Here is a 24,750-nt window from a genome sequence, read left to right as displayed (position 1 = left end):
CACTTAGTGTTAGTTATTTTAATATTTTATTTAGTGTAAACCTTGGTAAAATAATAAAACAATGTAATGAAGTAGACGATGCCTCTAACTACATCATCATCTGGGATAATAGTCATAAGCATATGTATATATATATTAATGTATATCATAAAAGAAAAGACCGATCCAGCACTACATATAAAATATATATATACAATTATATAATGATCACGTGAATGACGCATGGAGCTCTAATAATTTTAAATTATGCTGCTTTTCTTACTACTTATAATGTAATGATTATTTACTCAAGTGACACTGAACAAGTAAACATTATAATTAAAGTAACAGGTCTTTAAGTTATATAATCACAAATACAACATGTTATAAAACTGCGTAAACAGTAAGACTACTTGAATATTAAATACTAACTGACTCGCGCAACCTCGTCTGAATCACACTTACATGACCTGTATTATTATATCTCGCCCTATTTATATAATATATTTTTAAATGATAGTCTATGTATTATTTGGATGTATAAGCTGTATAACTGTAAAGTTTCATTAAAATCCGTCCAGTAGTTTTTGCGTGAAGTAGTATCAAACATACATACTTACAAACTTTCGATATAATATTAATAATAAGGTATTAGGATTATTGCTTCTTTATGTAACTAAAATGTCAAAGCGGATGACCCATCTATTGTAAAGTGGCAACCGTCACCTTTTTTATACTATCTACTATGGTGTCAAACAAGCATACGGACCGTCTGATGGTGAATGGTTATCGTATATGGACGATGACCTATATACATATACAGCACTACGGACATTTCAGAGGTCTAAAATACATCATGCTTCTTATCCTATAATTTCACTGGCCAATCTGTAATCTACAATCTAAATACGGGTTACAAAAAACTTGGCACCTAGAATATAAGTGAGACCCACGCAGATTATATAACATAAATAATTCCTCTAGTTTTTTATATTATGTGATTAATATGGAATGGTGCGCCTGTCTGCTCTAACTTATATCACCTGGTGGAATACCAGTGTAGGATGATGTCAGATCAGTTGTACATCATAGCGATATATTAAACTTACGCGGTGGAATACCTGGCATGGTACATTGCAATACTTATATACAGACTAAATAATTGAGACAGAAGTACCTACGCAGATGACACTGTATAAATTCTCTTTAAACAATGTATGTTTGTATGTTGTTTATTGCATTAAAAAAATACACTAATAAAAATTATAAAATTAGATACGATTGTAAGCAAAGGTTAAGAGACTTTGAAGAGATTTCTTTTAGTCAACCTAACACAGCGATAGCAAATAAACAAAAAAATTTCAATGTCAAATATACCTTTCTGTCAGGGTAAGGTGACTTATTCGGTACTTTATTTGTTCATTCTATTTGCGTAAAAGTATGATATTTGTGTGGCACTGATAACGAAATTTTAATGTGAAGTATTATTACTATCAGCATATGAGTACAAAATGTTTTGGGGCCTTTGTTCTTATTTCAAATAGATACAGTTATTTAATGTTTAAATAATCAATTTAGGAACGAAATCTTTTACGGACTATTGATATAGTTTAATATATATGTATATATATAATTCTGGACAATTAACACAGAGCCCGTCTAGTCTCACAATATGCAGCGCTTGTGTAATGGGTACTAGACAACTGATATAAGTACTTATATTATTTTTCTATAAAAACATATATAATATACGTAAAAAATACCTAGACATACAATCATACTCATGAATACAAATTTTAGCATCGTGCGAGGAATCGAACCCGCGACCATCGGAAGTAAAGCGGTGTGCTAAACCTCTAGACCACCGAGGCCGTCATATTCAATACTACTGACTTAATATTTTGTTGTTATTAATGTACGTGCATGGAGTACGTATGTATTATATGTATTACGTAAATTATTACGCATTAACAAGTATTATTTATTCCTTTTAACATACATAAATATTCACCTATTTAGTATAGGTGGTATAGGTGAATATTTATGTACGTTAAAAACAATGCTTATTTAAAAACTGTTTGTAAAAACATTTAGTAATGTTTAAATTAATTTAATTTAGTTAAGTTAGGTACATTGCATTGGAAATGGCCCGAACAATAGAAATGATAAGTCATTATTTTGATAATCTTATTCTTTTGACTACAAAAGATTTAAAAATACATTGACAGATATATTTGGTTACTTTGGCATGGTGCTTCTTAATGTAAAGGCATTATTGCGAAAAAGGACTGTGGATGCACACAATTCTGTTATAAAACCAATAATAGAATCTACAGTTACTGAACGCTATAATAATTAGAAAATATAAAAGAATGTGTAATATACACAGGCACAATAAAAAATAAAATACATATTACAGCAAAAATGTTTTATTTACAATTTTTTCCTAAATTTAAAATCTATAAAGACGCCTAATAGTAACATTAAATAAAATAATAATAAATAAATAACCTTGGACAATTAATACAACGCCATTAAGTCCCACGGTAAGAAGAGCTTGTGACATGGGTACATGACAACTGATATAAATACTTAAATATCTTTTTTTATAATATATATATAGAAAACACCCAGACCGATACAAACAATCATACTCATGCATACAAATGTTTACACCAAGCGAGGAATCTAATCCGCGACCATCAGAAGTAAAGCGGTGTACTAAACCGCTAGGTCACCGAGGCCGTCGAATTAATAATATAATACACCATCATCATTATTTAGCTACAAATTTATCGAAGGCTCAATTTGAGAGGCAGTCCTCCTATTACTGCCGGTACGAGATTAGAGCGAGGATTGATGATGGGCCACCTACGAGTGTTCTTCGTTGGCTCGACGTCAAACTTGTGAAGAACAGCAGCTAGGCCTGCCAACGACTGCATATAACCTAGACGAGCACCTGTAAATATCAATGCATTAGGGTAAAATCAAATCAATTAAACATAAAAAATTATTCATATACAATATACCTTTCGGCCTCCTATGCAAGTCATTTATATTTTGTAACTATCAGTACAGACAGGTCGGTTAGCTATTTCAGCTGAGAAATACTTGCAAGACACACAAATAGACATATTTTTTCATCAATATTTATCATTCAAGCGACTACCTCTATAGTGAAACCACAGGTTAAACTAACGGAAGAGTGTTAGATTTATAATCAGACTAGCTGGCAGTTAAGCATATTCGATTCGATTTCGATTCGAAGCATACAGATAGTATTTAAAATACTTTATATATATCATATTCATAGTTCACTTCTGACCTTAATATGTAAAAATATTAAATAATTGTTGTATTTAATTTTATAAGTAAAAATTGTCAACAATTACTTAAAAGTTTGTAAATAAATTAAGTAATTCGTCTATAATTATAATTTATGAAAAGATTACGCATTCAAGATAGAGAAATAGGAATTACAATTCAACACCTATTCCTATTCCTCTAATACCTACCTTATCACTGATAAACTTAAAAATATATTAAAATTTGTTACTTAATTAACCCTCGCGTATTACTAAATTGGTTCAATATTTTAACTAATGACTTACCGATACATGCCCGTGGTCCCTCTCCAAATGGCAAGTACGTATAGTGATGGCGACTTTTCATCGCTTCAGGTTTGAACCTGTCGGGTCTAAATTCCTCGGGGTTGTCGAAATACTTCTCATCGTTTTGAATTGCAGCTATTGGGATTATGATCTTGACTCCTGGATCAATAGTGATATTTAGTTCTGGAATAGTATATTGTTTTGCGCACACTCTATTTAGATTTCCAACAGTAGGAAGTAACCTCATGGATTCCTTGAAAGCCATATCAAGTAAAGACATTTCTGTTATAGCATCGTAACATAACTTATTATCATATTTTTGTAATACCTGATCAATTTCTTCTTGAATTTTAAATTGAATATCTGGATTGTAAGCCAATAGATGTAACATGGAACTTGTGGCTGAAGAGGAAGTTTCAAATCCTGCTGCGAAAAATACAAATACTTGTGCTACCATACACTCTAGGGTCATTTCCATTTCTACTTCTATCGGAGTACCATCAGGATTTCTTTTTTCAATAGATTCACCTTTAATTTTACCTTTACTTTCCATTTCTAACAGGAGATCTATGAAATCGTTCCGACCACATGGTTTATAATTTCTTTGAGCTCTTATTTTTGTAACAATATCTATTATTACTTTATCTATATCAGAATTGAAAACACGTAAATAATTTCTAGTTATGGGAAAACCTTCCCATATCAATAATTTTACAACGTCGCTTAACGTTCTGTTAAAAATCAGTTTACCCAAATCTCGAAATAATGAGTTTTCATTATTGATGGTATCCATTTCAATACCAAATCCGCAAGCTCCAATAAATTCAGTTGTGAAACGTGCCATTAGATCGCGAACATCACACTCTCCTCCGTTTGACACAATGTCCTCTCCAACCAATTGTAACTTCTCTGCACACTTTACGACTAGCGGGAACATATTTTTTAATTTCGCTGTAGTAAATGCGGATGTCATTCGTTGTCTTAGAAGTTTCCAAGTATCACCATCAGCGTGAAATAAATTGGCTTGTAACGGTTCTACTGACGGATTTCTACCAAGTCCTCTAGGATAAAAATACACGAAATCCACATTCATAATATGCCTCACTATTTCAGGATCTCTTATTATTAGTTCCGGTGTGGTCCATCTGTAATATCCTACTACTTTTTCTTTCGGAAATTTATTATACAATTCGGTAGTGATAGCGGTGATATTTTTAAATGCAAATTGATTTCGAAAATGATTTCCAATGAACGGGATTGGAGGGACGTGAGCGACATTTCTCTTTAACCAATAATCGTGATTTCTTGTGCCATAAAAATAAATTGCAATTACACAAAGTATCAATAATAATATAATCATATTGGCACAATTACTTAATAACGCGTGGGTTTAATTTTCAAAATAGACTGACGCTTTACAGTCGTTCATGGTATATTTATACAGGTTACAGTTTATTTCGATAAGTAGCTTGAAAAATTAATAATCTACACTTAAAAATCTACTGATTGTATAGAGATTAAATGTGTAAACATTAATATTATCTTTTGTTTGAGCATATGTTTTGATTAGTTTTCAGATATTATTTATATTATTGTAATCGTATCTTAATAAATGTATCTTAAAAATAAATGTATGATAGTGTCTTTGACACAACGAAGTCCCATTGGTAGTTTCTGTAAGCACTAGAAAACTGATAGATATCACAGACTTACATTTTTCCTCTGAATACATGCAGTAGTACAATTACAGAAAAAGTTCGCACCTAGTTCGCACTTATTCAAAAACTACGAAATTAAAAATCAAACTATTGAAATTATCAACATTACTTTTCAGAAAATTTTTGTTAGTAGTAGTTATTAGAACTCAGTTTAGCAATGTTCACTTGCCTATTATATAATAAGTTGTCTTGTAAATTTTAAAAGTAATTTTAATAAAATAGATGAAGATAATTTAGCGAAATCAAATTAAAAATACAAGTATACATGCGAGTATTTTAAATATCAAAGATACATTAAAATATATCAACTTAATTCCAGTAGTTACTGTAAATGATTTTTATTCTTATAAAGTAAGACTCTACAGATAAACAAAAACATATAAATAAAATGTAATAATTGTTTACTTATTTATTGTTATATTACAATTAGTTAAATAGTCAATATTATGTCAAAATATAAATAATAGTCATATAAATCACGTTTAAAGTCATAATAATGTAATAACTGTTTATGTAATTAATGATAAAATCCATAATTAACGACATTATGTGTCGGAATAATTTATGTAATTCACTTTGTAGTGAAATAAAATCTTTATTAGGTCTATTCAATATTTTTGTCTTCGCAATAAGAAACAGTACATTAGTTAGTTTATTGTCATAATAATTATTATAACAGTTTTAATCTCATCGAAAGCTCAGTTTGAGCGGTAGTCCTCCTTTAATTGCCTGCACGACATTAGACCGAGGGTTTACAATAGGGTATCTAAGAGTCGCCTTCGTGGGCTCAACGGTGAATGTCTGCAAGATGGCTGCAAGACCTGCCAGTGATTGCATGTGACCCAGACGAGCACCTGCAATAGTTTAAGGATAATTTACATAATGAAAGAACATACTAGTATTATTTAACTATATGTTATATATAACATGTAGTTAAATCAATATTTAGGAATATTTTATTAAAGATTCTAATGAAATTAGAAAATTACTTAAATGGAAATACATACAAAGTTTCAGCGGTATAGGCATACTTGACGATAGTAAGCAGAAATAGTATGATATGTTTCGTTTCTTCGATGAATGGTAAAACCGTAATAGAAATTATATATCTCACTATAGTAATATTGAAAACGTGAAAGTTTGTGAGTATGGATTGTTGGAAGTTTGTTAATCGTTCACACAAAATTTACTGAACGAATTTTGATGAAACTTTACAGTAATATAGCTTATACATCAGAATAACACATGGGCTATAAATTTTGGGTGGGTGTAACCGTGGCTGCAGCTATTATTCAATAAAAATTGAATGTTATGACGAATATGCTACGTAGTTTATTATATAACAAGCATAGCATACTCGAGGAATAATAATTTATAAATAAAGTGGGTATATTTTAAACATTTTTTAATACAAATACTATATTCAATATTTAAAATAAGAGATCATTCATACAAAGGTATATAATATTATATTGAACCTCACCTATACAAGCCCTCGGTCCTTCCCCAAATGGCAAGTATGTATAGTGGTGGCGACTTTTTATTGCTTCAGGTGTGAATCTTTCAGGTCTAAACTCTTTGGGGTTATCGAAATATTGCTCGTCGTTCTGAATAGCTTCGATTGGAATTATGATCTTAACTCCTGGGTCTATTGTCACATTCAGTTCCGGAATTGTGTATTGTCTAGAGCATACTCTATTCAGATTTCCAAGTGAAGGGAACATCCTCATCGATTCTTTGAACGCCATATCAAGTAAAGACATTTCTGTTATTGCATCGTAGCACAATTTGTTATCATATTTTGATAATACTTCATCAATTTCTGCTTGAATTTTTGACTGAATATCTGGATTGTAAGCCAGTTGATGTAACATAAAGCTTGTGGCTGAGGAAGATGTTTCAAAACCTGCAGCGAAAAATATAAATACCTGTGCTACCATACACTTAAGTGTCATTTCCATTTCCACTTCTATTGGAGTACCATCAGGATTTCGTCTTTCGATAGATTCACCTTTAATTTTACCTTTACTTTCCATTTCTAACAGGAGATCTATGAAATCGTTTCGGCCACATGGTTTATAATTTCTTTGAGCTCTTATTTTTGTAACGATATCTTCTATAACATTTTCAACATCAGCATTGAAAACAGGTATATAATTTCTGGTTATTGGAATACCTTCCCATATCATCAATCTCACAACGTCTTTAAGTGTTCTATTAAAAATAAGTTTACCCAGATCCCGAAATAATGAGTGTTCATTATTGATGGTATCCATTTCAATACCAAATCCGCAAGCTCCTATAAATTCAGTTGTGAAACGTGCCATTATTTCGCGAACATCACACTCTCCTCCACGAGATACAATATCCTTTCCAACAATTTGTAACTTCTCTGCACACTTTACGACTAGCGGGAACATATTTTTTAATTTCGCTGTAGTAAATGCGGATGTCATTCGTTGTCTTAGAAGTTTCCAAGTATCACCATCAGCGTGAAATAAATTGGCTTGTAACGGTTCTACTGACGGATTTCTTCCAAGACCTCTGGGATAAAAATGCACAAAGTCCACATTCAAAATATTTCTCGCTATTTCAGGGTCTCTTATTATAAGTTCTGGTGTGGTCCATCTGTAGTATCCGACTACCTTTTCCTTGGGGTATTTGTTGTATAATTCAACAGCAATGTCGGTCATACTTTTCAATGCAAATTGATTTCGGAATTGATTTCCGATGAGCGGTATTGGAGGGTCATGTTTAATATTTCGCTTCGACCAATAATCGTGATTTTTGGTTCCATAGAAATAAATGAAAATAACACAAAGTATTAACAACAACACAATCATGACACCACAGCGAATTGCGAACGCGTGCGCTTAGACTAAGATCAGCACTGTTAATGTATTTGGAGAGTAACATGAAGTCGAGTAATTAGCACGCTTGAATATATCTATCGTAGTTGTGTACATTATTCTACCCTGTCTTAATTGGCTGCTACTGTATTACAACAATAGTTTTTTTTTATATTTGTGGTTTCGGTTTGATTAAATATCACGACCTACATATATATTAAGATAGTAAACAACTGGGATACGTCGCTCGTGATGATAAAAATATGTTTCGGCATTGTCTATTTACACTATATATATATTTATTATACTTGTACGTAATTATTATAGTATTGAATAAAGTTTCAATGTAAATTAGAAATGAAATAAAAATTAAAGCAGTTAAATTTAAGTTTCTCTTAAGTAAGTTCTCTTTTAAGTAAAATAATAATTCCTCTCGGATTCGTCCTCAATGGTCTAGCGGTCAGCACACCACTTTACTTCAGATGGTCGCGGGTTCGATTCCTCGCACGGTGCAAATATTTGTATTCATAAGTATGATTGTTTATGTCGGTCTGGGTGTTTTGTATGTATAAAATGTATATTATGTATGTATCTACAAAATATATACGTAATAATATCATTCGTTTAGTACCCATAACACAAGCTCTGCTTAGCCCGGGACTAGATGGAGCAGTGTGAATTGTCCAGAAAAAAAAATCGTCTCAGAAGGGCTCTCACAATCTCGTATTGCAAATTAATTTTAGTTTTTATCGGTATTTCCATCATTGGATAATCAATAATAATATAATATATAATAATATATATAATAAATAATAATAATCTCAAGACAATTCACACAGAGCCATCTAGACCCAAGTTAAGCTAGCTAGAGCTTATGTTATTGGTACTAGATAACTGATACATATACATAGATATTTTTTTTATAAATACATAAATACATAGAGAACACCCACACCGATACAAACAATCATAGGGTACTGGCACCAGTAGTCAGCCTTTTAGTGGTAAGTCTGGGTTCAAACTTATATAAGAAAATATTAGAAAGAGTAAATTGAAAGTCTTTTGTATAATTTAACTTACTCATTTATTAAACTTTGTTACAAAATTAACAAAAATTACAAATTTATCCTTTAATAAAGTGAAAAATACTTTTTAACAAAATAAGGCACTTTTCACCAGTGCTCAGCCGCCAAAAACTAGTACTCAGCCACATTGCCACCAGTGGTCAGCCTCTCTTAAGATCAATAGTTTCAAGCTTAAAGATTAAGAACATTAATAAATAATTAGTCCGGTCATAGAACCTAAAAGGACTTAACTGTGCCCTAACAATCACAACAATCAAATCAAAAACCTATCTAACTTATATTTAAATCAGTCGGAAACTTCTTTAGTAACATCAGTATTTAAAAAGATTTCAAGTTCTTCTTCTTCTTTCTAAAAGTTGCCGATTAACAATTTATCTAGCTTATCTTCCTTACAGGTTTCTGTGTCAGGAGTTTCAGGATATAGAAGTATATTACTGAGAATTTTAATTTTATTTTGTTTTGATTTCCACTAAATCACAGCCTGTCTTTGTGTATTTTACGATCAATTCCTTATCATAATCATAATTTTTCTTCTTTGTAGTCTCCGTCACTTTACTTTTGGTAGAATCTAGAGCTGCTTTTTTTCTTTTTTTTGTATAAAAAATTATATAAAAAACAATTTAAATATGGACGGTTGAACACTGGGTCTACTGTCACCAGTACTCAGCCATGTAACAAACTCTAACTATTTAAGTGGCCGACTATTGGGTTTTTGCCAAACAGCGTTAAAACCAGTAGTCAGCCAGGGGTGGTTGAGTACTAAATAATGTATATAAAAATGGGACCCAGTAGTCGGCCACTTCATTATTTAATAATTCTTAAGAAAAACATGATACTTTTCATTGATTACAATGCCAAAAGTCTTAATTAATGTAAATTTTAATACAATGTGGCCTAAAATTAACAAAAAAATGAAATAAATTACCATTTCTGTGAACGCTTCTCACTAATAAAAAAATGGCGCGCACGCCGCATGTCGCCTCGTCAGCCGATGACTTCGAAATAGATTCATATTTAATGTACTTCGCAGCCACGTAGCTATTATGTTTGGATTTAATTCTAGCAATGAGAAGTCATAGAAGCTATTTAAAATAATTTGATTAGGTATTTTCTGTTATAGCGCTATTCCTATTGGTTTTAAACCGAAAAAGGCTGAGTACTGGTGCGGGGCCGACTACTAGTGCCAGTACCCTACTCATGAATACAAATGTTTGTGCCGTGCGAGGAATAGAATCCGCGACCATCGATCGTAAAGCGGCGTGCTTAACCGCTAGACCACCGAGGTCGTCAATATATATTATAAGTTCTGTTATATGTTCATCAGATTGAACCTATCTCGGATAGTAGACATGTGTTTCATTTACTTGAAGTATAATAATCTCTCAGTATTCTCTTATCCAGATCAATGACTTAAACGGTTTACATAAGATACTGAAATCAGAAACAATATTGGAGCAGTTTTGGCACGGGTATTATCGGATCGACGGGCATATTTTGAGATAAAGGTCTCAATTTCGTTACACACTTCCATTTTAGGGCTGATCCTACAATGGAATCATTGTTTAGCCTATCAGTTTCACTGCCTAATTCAGATTAGGCAGACTAAATACGTATGTATAATAATAATCATCATCATGATCATCATCATCATCATCTTCATTTGTCTGAAACAAAAACTAATACAATTGTTGCCCGTAATGAAGGAGCAAAACGGTCTATAACTCAGAGAGGGCAGTGAGTTCACCCTCTCTGCTATTCTGTTATAGCCTTTACCAGTAAATTAATACAATAAGAGATCGACGACGACGATAGCACGTTACGTTCTAAACTACTACATCCTAACAAAGGAAACATAAAAATTTACAATAATTTAACAAGATAACAAAGTAATAAAATTGGACAATAATCACATCTTAATCTTGTGGAACGTTATACCCGTTATATCACTCATACGAGCAAGACTTTTCTGATAGGTGTCACATGAAATCCTGATATCCGTAGTGTAGCAGTCCATACAAACGATAACCGGTTACCATTAGTCATCAACTTGATTGCTTCTAGGAAAAATATTACACACACTTAAATAAGCGATAATTGTTGTTTCCATCCCTATTCCGATATTCCTCTGATTTTAGTGCCGTGTGTTAAGCATTGTATTATAACATCCATTTTGCTGATGTATGAATACATTAATATTTTACAATTTCTCTAATAGTTAACGAATTATTTATCATTTGGCAATTAGTTAAATAGGCTTAGGTACTTAGGCTGGTGCGTTAACCTAAAATAGGTAAGTATTTGTTATCATATTTCGTAATGATGTGATTTTCTTAACTACCACTTAGAAATGTAATGAGAGGTATAAATAATTATACTATACAATGTATTCATTATAATATATTAATTTATTTATTTTGTACAACCTGATGAGTTACTTCACAGTGCGAAAAAAATAGAAGGCAATTGATACCAAAGTCTCTAATTTTTTATACATACATTCTGCAGATAACTATTCTATTGCTAAATAATACTTCGAATAATAATATTAATGAATAAAAAAACCATTATGTAGATGTATTTAAAAAAAAAAACTAATCTCTTAAGTGTTTGGTATGCATCTATACAAATAAATAAATTTAAAGTATCTGTTAGTAACTTCAAATTAACAGCTTTTCACTAAATGCATGTGAAAGTAAATACGGAACTTAGATGCGGTATACTGAACATACAATAATTTAAAACTTTTTGTATGTCTCCCTGGCTGTTTTTTGTAATCTCTGAATGGGCTGGATCGATTATGACTGGACTTTCACACGCACTTTTAACTAATATTATAAGGAGTAAGTTAGGCTGCCTTTATTTAAAATAAATATTACATAAACGTGTTAAATTAACGGCTAACCTATGTGTTAACTTATATAATAATTTATGAGTGTAAGTGCGTACACTACACCATATATTAGGTTATATATTTTGTATTATTTATATTTTATTATTAATATATACTGCATATGAGATACTGCAGTATACTGGTGTCGCAAACATTAGCAGTCTTATCAAGATCTAATATATAATCCCTTACAAGTAAAGTTATAAGTTAAGTTGTTGAACAAGTAAACTGTATTTTATTGTTTATCTGTACTTACCTTATTTTTTTTCTGTTGAACTTGTGGCCCTCAAAATAACCTAAGTTTTAAGAATCTACTTACAAAACATTACCGTTAAGAACTTACAAGATGTGTAAAGTTTCTCCCTCTACGATCGTTGTGTTCGCTTGGGATCATTATAGTACAATAAAATCTTGCAATGTAATGTCTCAGTCAAGCGAAGAATTAAGCATCAGAGTGTGTCAAAACTTTACCTAGTGCTTGCTCAATAGTCGAAATTTGACCCTAACGAAAAATACAAGGACATTTTTGAACCAGCATTAAGAATTTTTATTATTGATTTAATGATAAAAGTACATTATGTTAAAAGCATATTAAATAAAAATAGCATTCTGCACTCCTTCTCTAAATAAAGTATAAGTGATGATAAATATTAAACATGTTTAACAGAATTTAACTTTCCAGATAAAATTTCAATTAATTTAATAATGAATGAACAATGGCTTGATAAAATTTTCAATTGTAGGTTATGGAAAATAGAGATTTTACTTAATAGATATATAATTTATTCCCATTTATCTCTTGACATTAGTTCAAGATTCCCATATTTTTGCAGTATAGGCAATTGAAGTAAGTTTCGTATTATAAAATTGTAGTACCAATAAAAGTTGTAAGTTAGAGTCTGTTTCTTTTATTTAATTGTATCGATTGAGTTCACACAATAAGAAAGTTAAAAATGTCAATCGAAGGAATATGGATATACATCATTAATATATATGAATATATATTATTATATATATGTTGACATTATATATGGAACATTTAAATTTTATTAAGCAGGTTAGCTGAGCTCAAACTCAATGATTAATAGTATATATAATGTTAATTATAACTTTATACGAACTTTAGGGTACGTTAAAAATTAAGTCAAAGTTATACAATTTCAGGGAATTTTAAAGTATTGAAAACTGTTGAACTCTGAAAATAAGTTTAATGGAATAACTGGAGCGGACGGAACTTTCAAGACGGTCGTATAACTGAAAGCGCTGTAAATATTGAAGTGCAATGTTAACCTTTTAACTTATTGTTTATTATAAATGCAGTTATTTTACGTCCTATATTTTAGCATAGATTAGGCTTTAATAGGACTATTTCGAGCCAAAATTGGGAATCGTATCAAGTACTAAAGAAATAACTATAATATTAATAAGTAAGTGTGACTTACCCACAAAGCGTAAAAAATCAGAAAAAGCTTTGGGAATGAGGCATATAATAATAGTATCCAGTTATTTAGCAAATATTGTTGACATTAGTATACATTACAAATAGCATATTAAATTAAATTGGCAACGTGTATATACATACACACAGCCACATCGACTTAGTAAAATAATTAAAAACCAATATCCTACTAAGACATCTGAAATTTTCTGCATATCATTGATATTTCAGTATTTTTATTTACTTTATTTAACGGCTTTTGTTTTATTAGGTTTTTTAGTCCTGACTATTTATTTATATATAAATAAAAAAAACTTGTTCATGACGACGGGTATCGTTTACCATCAGATTGGGCCGTTATCTTGTTTGTCAACTGTTTGGCAACGAAGGTATTAAACCAAATATTTATTGAAACTTATATTTCAATTAAGCAATTTATTAAAATAAAATATTTAAACCTAAATTCTCTATAATTATTAACAGTATAATAAACAATCTTTAAAAACGTATGGTTTAAAATAAACCATATATACGGCAAGCTGAGTTAGCAAAGCATGAACAGAGTGGCATCGAAATTTATTTTATGCACATCTGTGATACATAGGCTACATTTTATTAAAGCACGTACTGAAAGAAAAAACCTGTGGGTAGCTTTATGATCACAGCCTTCACAAATATCGTAATTTGTAGGTTTCGCAGGTAATACACACAACCTATAATCTATATCCTCATAAGATAGTAACAGAGCGCACTCATTAAAAATCTCGCACTCTTTATGCATATGATATGCATATTATATAATATGTACTAATAACCCCATTGCTAGCGATGTACCGTATCAGATTGACCTGAATATAACATGATTGGCTAACTGATCTGATTTTATCCTCATTTTATTATCCTCCACTGGTGCCTCACCAGCGTTTGCGCAGGTCTGTGCACCATTCGACTATAACCCGTAAGATGTTTGTGGCACAGGTAATATAATATTACATAGTTGTGGTTTGGTCAGGAGCGCGCCGTGTTGTTGATTTTATTAAAAATTTAAAACAATATTAACGAGGAGCATACTTGAAAGGAAGTATAAATATAATATACTAAACCTTCGCGTAAAATAAGTCGTACCTACAACATCCCCAATAAAAAGCACAATGAGTCCTAAAATTCCCGAATATTGAATAATTCAGAACAAAGACGAGACATTTGGTACCTTTGTATCTATATTCATATTTTACTTGAGTATTTTTTGTATAAAATTTACATCTTATTGAGACTTTGTTAATATATGAAAATATAAACACTAAGCCTATATTCTGTATATCAGTGCTCAAAGATCCTAATGTATGAATTCTTCTTTTGTTCCGTAAATGCGTACAGAGTAATAAAAAAGTTCAGAATGATCATTCGTCACATAAAAAGTGAAGCCTCTAAACAGCTTGCACAGTCTAATAAGCAATTTATAAATAGTATCCAAGCATATTATATATATTTTTATGGTTCTTACATCTAATATAAATAAAAAATACAAAGTTTAAGAAATGGGAGTAAATGATCAATATTGCTCTTATGTAATACTAGCTTTTGCCCGCGGCTTCGCTCGCGTTAATTTATACCCTTAGGGGTGGAATTTAAATTCCCTAAGAAAGGATTTAGATAATTTCCATCCGAATTTATCAAAATCCTTTCTTAGGGAATGCCTACGTCATTACTATGAATGCATAAAGCTACTGCTTTATGCATGCAAAGTCTCAGCCAGATCGGTTTAAAATTGACAAACTTTCATACACACTTTCATGTCCTATTTTATCCCCTTGGGGTAGAATTAATCAAAATCCTTTCTTAGCGGATGCCTACGTTATAACATCTACCTGCATGCCAAATTTCAGTCCGATCCATCCAGTGATTTGGGCTGTGCGTTGATAGATCACTATGTCAGTCACCTTTGATTTATATATATATAGATTTATGACACAAATTTTCAACAGATTTCGATTAATTTTTAAGGAAATCTCTTAAGATTGTATTAATCTGGTACTCGTTTGAACAAATAATTTTGTCGGGAATTAATATTTTTTTATTAATATAAAATAATTACATCATATTAAAATTATGTTATCTGTGCTAATACTATAAACACGAAAATTTGTGAGTATGGATGGATATTTGTTACTTTTTCGCGCAAAACCTTTTGATCGGATTTTGAAGAAACTTTACAGCAATACAGCTATCAGAATAACATAGGTTACAAATTTCATCTGTATACACATAAATATCTTTATATTTATTTACATATCTAATATGATTTTAAGAATTTAAAGATAATGAGAGAAATTAAAGTAATAATCTGCACTAAGATAAATTGCAAATAACGGGGTCGATACAAAACAGTCTGCAAATTATTGCGTGCCTTTGACCCGGTTTCCTTAACGGGTCACGATACAATGAACTATGAAAATAACTTTCCATTTACCGACAATGGAGGGTTCAAATTCCAGATTTAGGGGTGCCCTTATTGGGTCGTAAGCTAAGCTATCTCGCCGATAAATTTTAGCTATGCGCGTTCGCCGTATCGAATTCAAATTGAAGTTTTTTCGCACTATTGCCTCATCAATTGACATATTTATAAACGGAGCAATTTTGTGATTAGAAACGTAATATCTGGTGGTCTAGCGATTAGCACATCGCTTTAATTAAGATGGTCGTGGGTTCAAGTTCTCGGACGGAATAAACATATGTATTAATAAGTATTATTGTCTGTATCGGTCCAGACTACATATATGGCTTTGTTTGTATTGCCAAAATATAAAATATATACATATATTTAGTTCATATTTTCATTTCATTTACATTTTCATCAAATTTCGTCCGTTTTTTCTTTTCTTAAACTTTGATTAATATGGCTGAGAGCGTCGTGGCGTGGTGATTGACAATTTGACTTACATCCAAAAGTTAAAATCTTATCAACAATATCACAAACTTTATATTGTTGACTGAATCTCCGGTGAAGAAAACACCAATAAAAAATTAGAAAATAACCTGAAAGACGATGGTGATGGTGATGGATAGCCTCCAGCCACAGTAAATTCAAATATAACCAGAAAATTGTGGGCATATCAAGTGTTGTGATTTTGTTTGAGGCGTTGTGGGTGCATCCATGACGTCGAAGATTTGACTATCCTATGTAGGATAACGGTCGTAATATCATAATTACTTTATAATTATTAAAATCAATGTGGGTCTTTAAGCAAAGCTTAAGCAACACCAAATTTTCTAATGACAAAGACCTAAAATATGCAGCTTTAATATTCCATTGTTTTTTACTATTAAAAGCAAAGAAATTGTTGTATCCACAATCGTGAGGCCAATATTTATCAGTGAACTGCATGATGAGGCCCAAAAGGGGTATATTGTGGGATAGTAATAAATACGATGTCGGTTGAGACGACGTATATTACAGATGATAATAGACTGACAAAATGTACATAAGAATATTTATCTTATATACTAAATAATAGTTGTAAAATGTAAGATGGGATGAGACGGTTTGGACACGATTTTACTACCTATAATAAATTGCAAGTGTTTGTTTAATTTGCAATCGATGAAATAGAAATAATCTTTATTCAAATAAACTCAATACAAGTACTGAGCACTGAGAGAAGATAAGCAAGAGACTTGTGTGTTGCTCTTTTGAATAGATTTTTTTTATATAAATAGTTACACAATAACATGTAAGAGGCATACGATAATCAAGATAGAAACTGCTACGTACTCATTCTTAGTGCAGTCAGAAAATATTGTTAGCGCAATGAATTTTAAGATTTTCTAGAAAGTAATTATTATCGTTAGCGAACTCTTCAATGTAATACAACTCTTTTTCAGGTAGATTTAGAACAGACTCTGGTAGTTTATTGTAATACCTAACACAATTACCATAAAATGAATTACTAACTTTAGTCAAACGACATTTAGGTAAAATCAGTTTGTTATGGTTAACTTTTAATAATGTAATTACTAACTCTTAAAATTGTCTATATTTTTCCTAGCATACGTGATATTTTCATAATTGTATTGAGAAGCAACGGCGAGGACATTTGATTCTTTAATTATCTAAGTAAGTATCTGTGTCCATAAATTACTTAGAACCGTTTACATCAGGTAACTAGTGTGTCGTTCACAAGTCAATTCATGTTATTCCTAATACTCTTATCAGTCTTACCTTATCAGTGTCATGTGTTATAACGCTTGTTTATTTAACTATTATTTATACAAATGATAGTTTATCACTCAATGTTCTAGACATGTCTGATGATCATGCATCGCAGTATGTTTTGGTAAATCAGCATAATAAAGAGGGCTTTGCCTGAAAATGTTTCAATTACTTAAAATATTCAACAAATGAAATATTATATACAAGACAACTCGTCAACACTTAACAAATAAGATGAAGTTCTCACTTATGTGTGCGACAGTATTTCATTTCATTCCATATTCATACACTTTGATATAAGTACTGAAATATATCTGTTACTGAAAATATTCGTGCTCTCACAATAAAATATTTCTTTTAGAATAAATTTTAATTTTATCCATCTTACAGTCTATTTCTATATACATTTTTATGAACCAGAGAATAAGTATAGAATCAATCACAAACAACAATTTTTAATTGCCACATACCGAAATAATTAGCTAAATATTACATGCTATAATCAACATAATCTTATATATAAAATTCTCGTGTCACAATGTTGGTTACCATACTCCTTTGAAGCGGCTTGACCGATTTTTATGAAATTTTATATGCATATTCAGTAGGTCTGAAAATCGGCTACTATCTATTTTTCATATCCCTAAGTGATAAGGGTTGTCCATCCCTGACATTATTTATTTATTTTTTTTGTCAAAATTTTTTATTTATATATTTTTATTAAGTGTACATTAAAAATACATATAATCCTAAATTTTTATATTGCGTTTATTATTTTTTTAGAGCATTATTAATTTATATGGTAAAACAACGTTTGCCGGGACAGCTAGTTTGATATAAAAGTATCTGTAACAATTTGTAATAGTTATTACCTATTTTAACTAATTTGTAATACTTCAGCTAATGTAGCGGTAGCGTAAATAGTTACCTATATTTTTTATATTGACGACCTCTGGTTTAGCGGTTTAGCTCACCGCTTTATTTCCGATGGTCGCGGGTTCGGTTCCTCGCACGATACAAACGTTTGTATTTATGAATATGTTTGTTTATATAATATATATAGAAAATGTCCAGACCATATAAGTATATTATGTATTTACAAAAAAATATCAAATGTCTATTACTAATAATACAAGTTATGCTTGGGACTAGATAATGCTCTATAAATTATGTAGGGATTTTATATATGTATTAGAATCATTGGGTAAGAAATTTAAGGAAGTAAATATTATCATCATTGTTTCACAAATTTTTCAAGCCGAATGTATCAGCTAGTCGCTCAGATCATCACATTTAGATTTAGTAGAAAGATTCAAATTTCAAATTAAAATTTAAAAATCATTTATTCATGTAGGACGTTTTAGCCGCTTATGAACGTCAAGTTTGATGAAACAAATGCGACATCTCTGATTTATACCAATATTACTAATATTATAAACGTGAAACTCTTGAATATGGATAGATGTATTACTGTTTCACGTAAAAATTACTGAACGGAATTTGATAAATCTCAACATTAATATAGCTTATTGCATCTGAATAACACGTTGGCTGTAAATTTCTTGCGCGTGAAACAGTAAGCACAGCTAGCGACAAATAAGACAATTATCATTGAAAACAATCAAGATCTGTCATAATATTGTAATACAACGTATGCCGACGATATAAAATATTGATATATAGGTACTTATATAGTAAGTACGTATACAAATAAAACCATTGTGACATTTCTCGAAGAAGCTGCTATCCAATCGGCGAGTAGCAAAATGCTAGATGATATATTACAATGTGTGGCACTTGAAGAGGTTAGGTTCATGACAAGAGTCGTTGATGTGATAAACTGGCCTCCCACATATGAATCATGATCCCAAAAGTTTGTGTAGATTTATATTGAACCAACTTCGAAAAAGAGGAAAATTCTTGGATATCTATACATATAGTAAAATTATATAATCGTTACGAAGCGGAAACTGTGTGATTGCTTGTGTGTGGTAAGTTTTTATATAAAAACGGTTGGCTCTATAAGTATGAAAGTTTTACATATTAAATTATTAAATCTGAGTCGACATGTCGGCTATAGAAATTTTAGAAAATCTCTCAAAAGTGTAAATTAGTATTTTTTCTTATTAATTTTGAAAACGATGTTTAATATTGCTAATTAACTTATTAGTAAAATAACGTTTAACGTTGTAAGAGTTCTTTATTTATTTTTATCATTTAATTATCGTTTACAGATTGCATATACACGAGGTCTTAAGTATCGGTCACTATTTGTTTAAGAATATAATTCATACTAGTTGGAGGTATAATTGGACCTTCTTTATTATAATTATATTATCTTTATTAATCACAATCTTACTAATAATTTCAAGTGCAAGTATTGTTAGCAATTGTTACTTTTCTTTAAGTTTGTCTGTCAAGTAAAAAATAAGTTAATGGATGGGCTTTACATCTATCAAGAGACAGAAAGATATTGTTTATTATTTTTCGCTTTTCAGTTTACTTACTAAATTGCTCAAATAGTTTTATTGAGTATAACAAATTTTAATCCCATTTAAGAAAAATTGCAATGAGAAAATAAAAAGGCGCTCCGTTCGTCCATTATCAACTAATGGGACGCTCGATAATGAATTCACAAATTATCTGTAGAAGCTGTATAAACTTAGTGGTTAATTGCTTAGTAAGCTGTGATGTAGGTGTATATATTGTGTATATCGATATAATGGTAGATGTTTTTATAAAAAATTAGGTACAATTATGTGAAAATATTTTCCATTTCACCGAACAAGTAGTTTTAAGAGATAGTATTATCATACCTGATTTCTTGTTTAATAGATCAACGCAACTAAAATAAAGTCTATGCCACCACTACTGGTATGTTATATGAACTGTGGGAATTTTATTCTAAAAAAAAGTTGATTCCAAATAACTTTCCAAACGGACCCAAGACCCTCGACAACAAGGCTCAAAAATCTCTAAGGACACCAAAATATTTCGTGGTCTTGAAAATCCGACGAAGATTTAACGACAAAATTGTGACGCGCTAATATTTCATCTTTGGGCGTAAATTAATAGCCAAAACGTAATTTACTCGCGATAAACCACTTCTAAAGAACAACGGCTGGAAAGCTGCGTGAAATTTTTCCTTTAACCGAAAGTGATTTAGTAAATAAAAAAAACTTTTAAAAGTTATAAATGACGAAAATTAAATTTCGAATTCTCTCTTAATGGTCGTGATTTAGTGCTTGAGATTTTATTGGTTGCTTTGGGTAACTAAATAATGTACGGCTATCTTTCAGCGATATTTATGTACTATGCAATGTTTTAGATAAAGTATGATTTATGTATTGAAATGAGAAAACTATATGAATAGAAATCATAAGAACAGTAAAATATGACTGAATAACACAGTTGAAATTAATATAATATAGTATTATGTGATTCACTACATATATTTAGTTATTTTTCTGTCAAATGTATTCAACATTTTCATGATCAGACATCTTACGTATATTAGGAAGAATATACTCTTATTTATATCTATAATTTAGGTTTATGTATTATGTTATAAGATATAGCTATCGTCTTGTATCATCAATAATATGTTGTCTTTATCAATACATATAAATAAAATTGGAATGTTTGAAATAACCATTTTCTACTACATGCATATGAATATAAATAACATTTTTTACAATTTTTGTCTGTCTGTCTCTTTTGGTCCAGCTAATCTCTGAAAAGGCTAGACCGATTTTGACGGGACTTTCACTCGTAGATAGCTAATGTTATAAGGACTAATTTTAGAGTGTGAATTTAGTAATTTATTTCGTTACAAATTGACGAATTAAATAATTTTAATTCGTCAACATGACGAAATTTAATTTTCCGGTCGAAGTCATAGTATAAACCAAAACGCGGGTACACAGCATAAACCAAAATAAATAATAACAATACAAAGCGAGTCTAAAGGTATTTAATACTGGTATTTCTTATTTAATCTTACTATTATGTTTTAGACAAAATTTACCATTTATGTTACTATTATCACAGTTAAGATAATTATGTTGTACTACACAATTTATATTGTTTCGAATGAGTAAATAAATAAAATTGACAATCAAATAAAATTATGTATTTAACATGTACCTTTTAATTTCCATCATTACTTCGAATGAACATTTTAAAATACTTATCACGACTTTACTTATCTTGACCTCGATGGTCTAGCGGTCAGGCACACCGCTTTACGTCCGATGGTCGCGGGTTCGATTCCTCGCACGGCACAAACATTTGTATTCATGAGTATGATTGTTTGTATCGGTCTGGGTGTTTTCTATGTATAATATGTATGTATTTACGAAAAAAAAATATCTATGTATTTGTAGTACCCATAACACTTTAGATTTAGATAGCTTAACTTGAGACTAGATGGCGCTGTGTGAATTGTCCTGAGATTATTATTATTATTATCACGTAGTTGAGATCATTAAATTATAATCGTACGTTTCCAACCCGACGGTATAATTATTATGATTGACTTACATTCTTATACTGCACAAATTTACATATATACACTGCATCTAATCGGACGTCGATAATATAGATTACCTCTCATAACTTTTTAAGGAGTAGTTTCATTTTGACGATTATTTTTTTATTTGATAACATATTTTTAAGTTAAGTGTAAATTTAGTCTACGTCCCGACTCCACGTCGATTGTACGCGTTATTAATAAGCCATGTAGCACAATAAACTTAATAATGTACAATAAATCGTACAATAATTTTACCGGGTCTTGAAACAAGTAAATTTCAAAAACGCATCGAAAATATACAAAAAAAGTTGCGACGCATAAAAATGACACATAATTTCAATATTAGTAAGTATAAAGTACAGTAGGCACTTACTCAATACTTGCTAAGGTCACTACATTATTGTTGTTGACAACTTTTTTTTGTAATTAATGTGATACTAAATATTAGGTTCGATATGAAAAGATTATCAAACTTAGACTATGCTATAAAAATATACACCAATATGTAATAAACGACATCTGTTTGGGTCTCAGAAGAAATATTCCGTCAATATTATATATTAATCTAATAAAAATCTTAGTCCGACCATTTCCTATTTTCCTTAATCTTTTTCATCACGGCTAAAACTTGTATTCTGAATTCTAATCTTTCATCCTCATTATATTTGACGACTGTTGGTAGAAGCGATGCAAAGAAAGCTTCATCTTCATTCATCACTCTTGGATCGTTAGTTTCTTCGACTTCAACAAAATTCAACGAACTATTAGGTTCATAGTCTCTTGTATTAGCAAATACATCTTCCTCTTTATAATCTGTTCTTTTTGATCGTTTCCTTGTATTGTGAGTATTACTAAGTGTTTCAGCTGATACGTAGTCTTCATCGCTATCATCATTCTTACTAGTACTAATTCTACTTAGAACGGACTCGCTCTCTGGTTCTTCTTGCTTCATGTAAAGATTAGCAGGATTAGAACTGTCATCCATTGGTTCAAGACATTCTCCATCGGTTACAACGACTTTGGTTAGAAACTTGAGATGATGATATAGAAGGTATTTTCGTTTTGGTTTGCCCATTTTAGTTTTAAGGGACTTCACGAAAGTATCACGAATGTTGGTCCATTTATTTAAAATTAGTTCCCCTGAAAGATAAAAGATGTCGGTGTTATTACAATTACAGGTCAGAAATGCGGTTAGTTTTATAAAGTTATATATTTTTTGTATTCTAACATTTCCGCAATGACTACCAATTAAATTAAAGTTTTCTATAAAATACAAATCAATATTAGTACTATTTTACTAGTCAACCTATAAGATATACTAACATTTAATTGAGGTATATGAAATATTATGAAACAATCGAATATTTTTTTAATAAAATAAAACTGTTATTTGTTTTATCTTATAAATCCAGTAAAACATGCAGTCTAAATACAACACATTTCATTCCTCTAGTAAATACTTTGCGGAATTTCGCCACCTTCGAAGTAATAAGAAGTTAATTTTCTATATAAATTTTATATACAAAATAGATTACAACATAATATTTACAACTTTACAGAGATTCAAAACATCTGTAGTGGTCATGAACTTGTACTTTGAATTCAACAAAACATTGCGCTCACATAGAGTATATTTTTAAATCAGGTACACATACCCATTGTACGTTTTTGTTCCGCGGACATATCGTCGTATCTCTCATCCAAAGTTCGGAATATCTGTTCCCAAGCGGCCCTTCTCTCGACGCGGTCTTTATAGTTCTCCAATGTTTTATCCCATAGACACGGTCGTTCTTGAACTCCACGTATCAATTCTACGACATCGTATTTAAATTCCTTCATATTAATTGAATTATACGATAAATACACTTGAAACCCAACCAAATATTGCACGAAACAAACTCTCACTGTTCACACTCCTTTGTTTGACACGTCACTGCCGTACCGGATCGTATCGTGTTGCGCTGTCTCTTTCATCTCGCTCATGTTAGAGAGAGAAAACCAAACGGCCGAGGTCGCCGACATTTTAGCGTTTCGTGTTCTACGACGCGCTTATAAACCTACCATTTTATTTTGAGCTCTCTCGATCCGTTTACTTCTTAACAAGAAGTGGGTTTGTGTGGGGTTTAAAGGTATCTTAATGTAACGGACATAATATTCTTGACGTACCCTATTGACTATATCGAATGCATAAAATGACTAAATTTATTACTTTTTTATTCATATTATTTACTTGCCAGTGATGCATAATATAAATAATGTTATAATATTACCTATATTAATTAATTTAACTCAATCTCTATGCATATTCTCTTTAAAAGGCTTGACGTATTTATTATACGTATTTATAAATTGCCTAGTAGGTACTCATAACAAAGCCATGCTAATTGGGCCTAGATGACACTGTGTAAATTTTACAGAGTTATTATTATGTCATCA

The 24,750-nt window shown here is 30.8% G+C and overlaps 3 protein-coding genes across 3 annotated transcripts; all 3 read right to left on the bottom strand.

Moving 5' to 3' along the window:
* Nucleotides 1-2,640: 2,640 nt before the first annotated feature.
* LOC131843594 (cytochrome P450 6B6-like) lies at nt 2,641-4,979 on the bottom strand. The gene is made up of 2 exons (XM_059192266.1): nt 3,591-4,979; nt 2,641-2,938 (listed from the first exon to the last, which is right to left on the bottom strand). The coding sequence occupies exons 1-2, from the start codon at nt 4,948-4,950 to the stop codon at nt 2,772-2,774; spliced, it is 1,527 nt and encodes a 508-aa protein (XP_059048249.1). The 5' UTR covers nt 4,951-4,979; the 3' UTR covers nt 2,641-2,771.
* An 886-nt stretch (nt 4,980-5,865) lies between these two features.
* Nucleotides 5,866-8,186, bottom strand: LOC131843597 (cytochrome P450 6B6-like). The gene is made up of 2 exons (XM_059192268.1): nt 6,792-8,186; nt 5,866-6,162 (listed from the first exon to the last, which is right to left on the bottom strand). The coding sequence occupies exons 1-2, from the start codon at nt 8,149-8,151 to the stop codon at nt 5,996-5,998; spliced, it is 1,527 nt and encodes a 508-aa protein (XP_059048251.1). The 5' UTR covers nt 8,152-8,186; the 3' UTR covers nt 5,866-5,995.
* Nucleotides 8,187-22,679: 14,493 nt separating this feature from the next.
* Nucleotides 22,680-24,222, bottom strand: LOC131843681 (uncharacterized). The gene is made up of 2 exons (XM_059192368.1): nt 23,970-24,222; nt 22,680-23,454 (listed from the first exon to the last, which is right to left on the bottom strand). The coding sequence occupies exons 1-2, from the start codon at nt 24,151-24,153 to the stop codon at nt 22,892-22,894; spliced, it is 747 nt and encodes a 248-aa protein (XP_059048351.1). The 5' UTR covers nt 24,154-24,222; the 3' UTR covers nt 22,680-22,891.
* Between the last annotated feature and the right edge of the window lie 528 nt (nt 24,223-24,750).

The sequence above is a fragment of the Achroia grisella genome, unplaced genomic scaffold, assembly GCF_030625045.1.
Source record: "Achroia grisella isolate CSIRO2021 unplaced genomic scaffold, CSIRO_AGI_Agris_v1 utg327, whole genome shotgun sequence".
In the NCBI taxonomy this organism is placed as follows: Eukaryota; Metazoa; Arthropoda; class Insecta; order Lepidoptera; family Pyralidae; genus Achroia; species Achroia grisella.
This window is presented reverse-complemented; position numbering and strand designations above follow the sequence as displayed.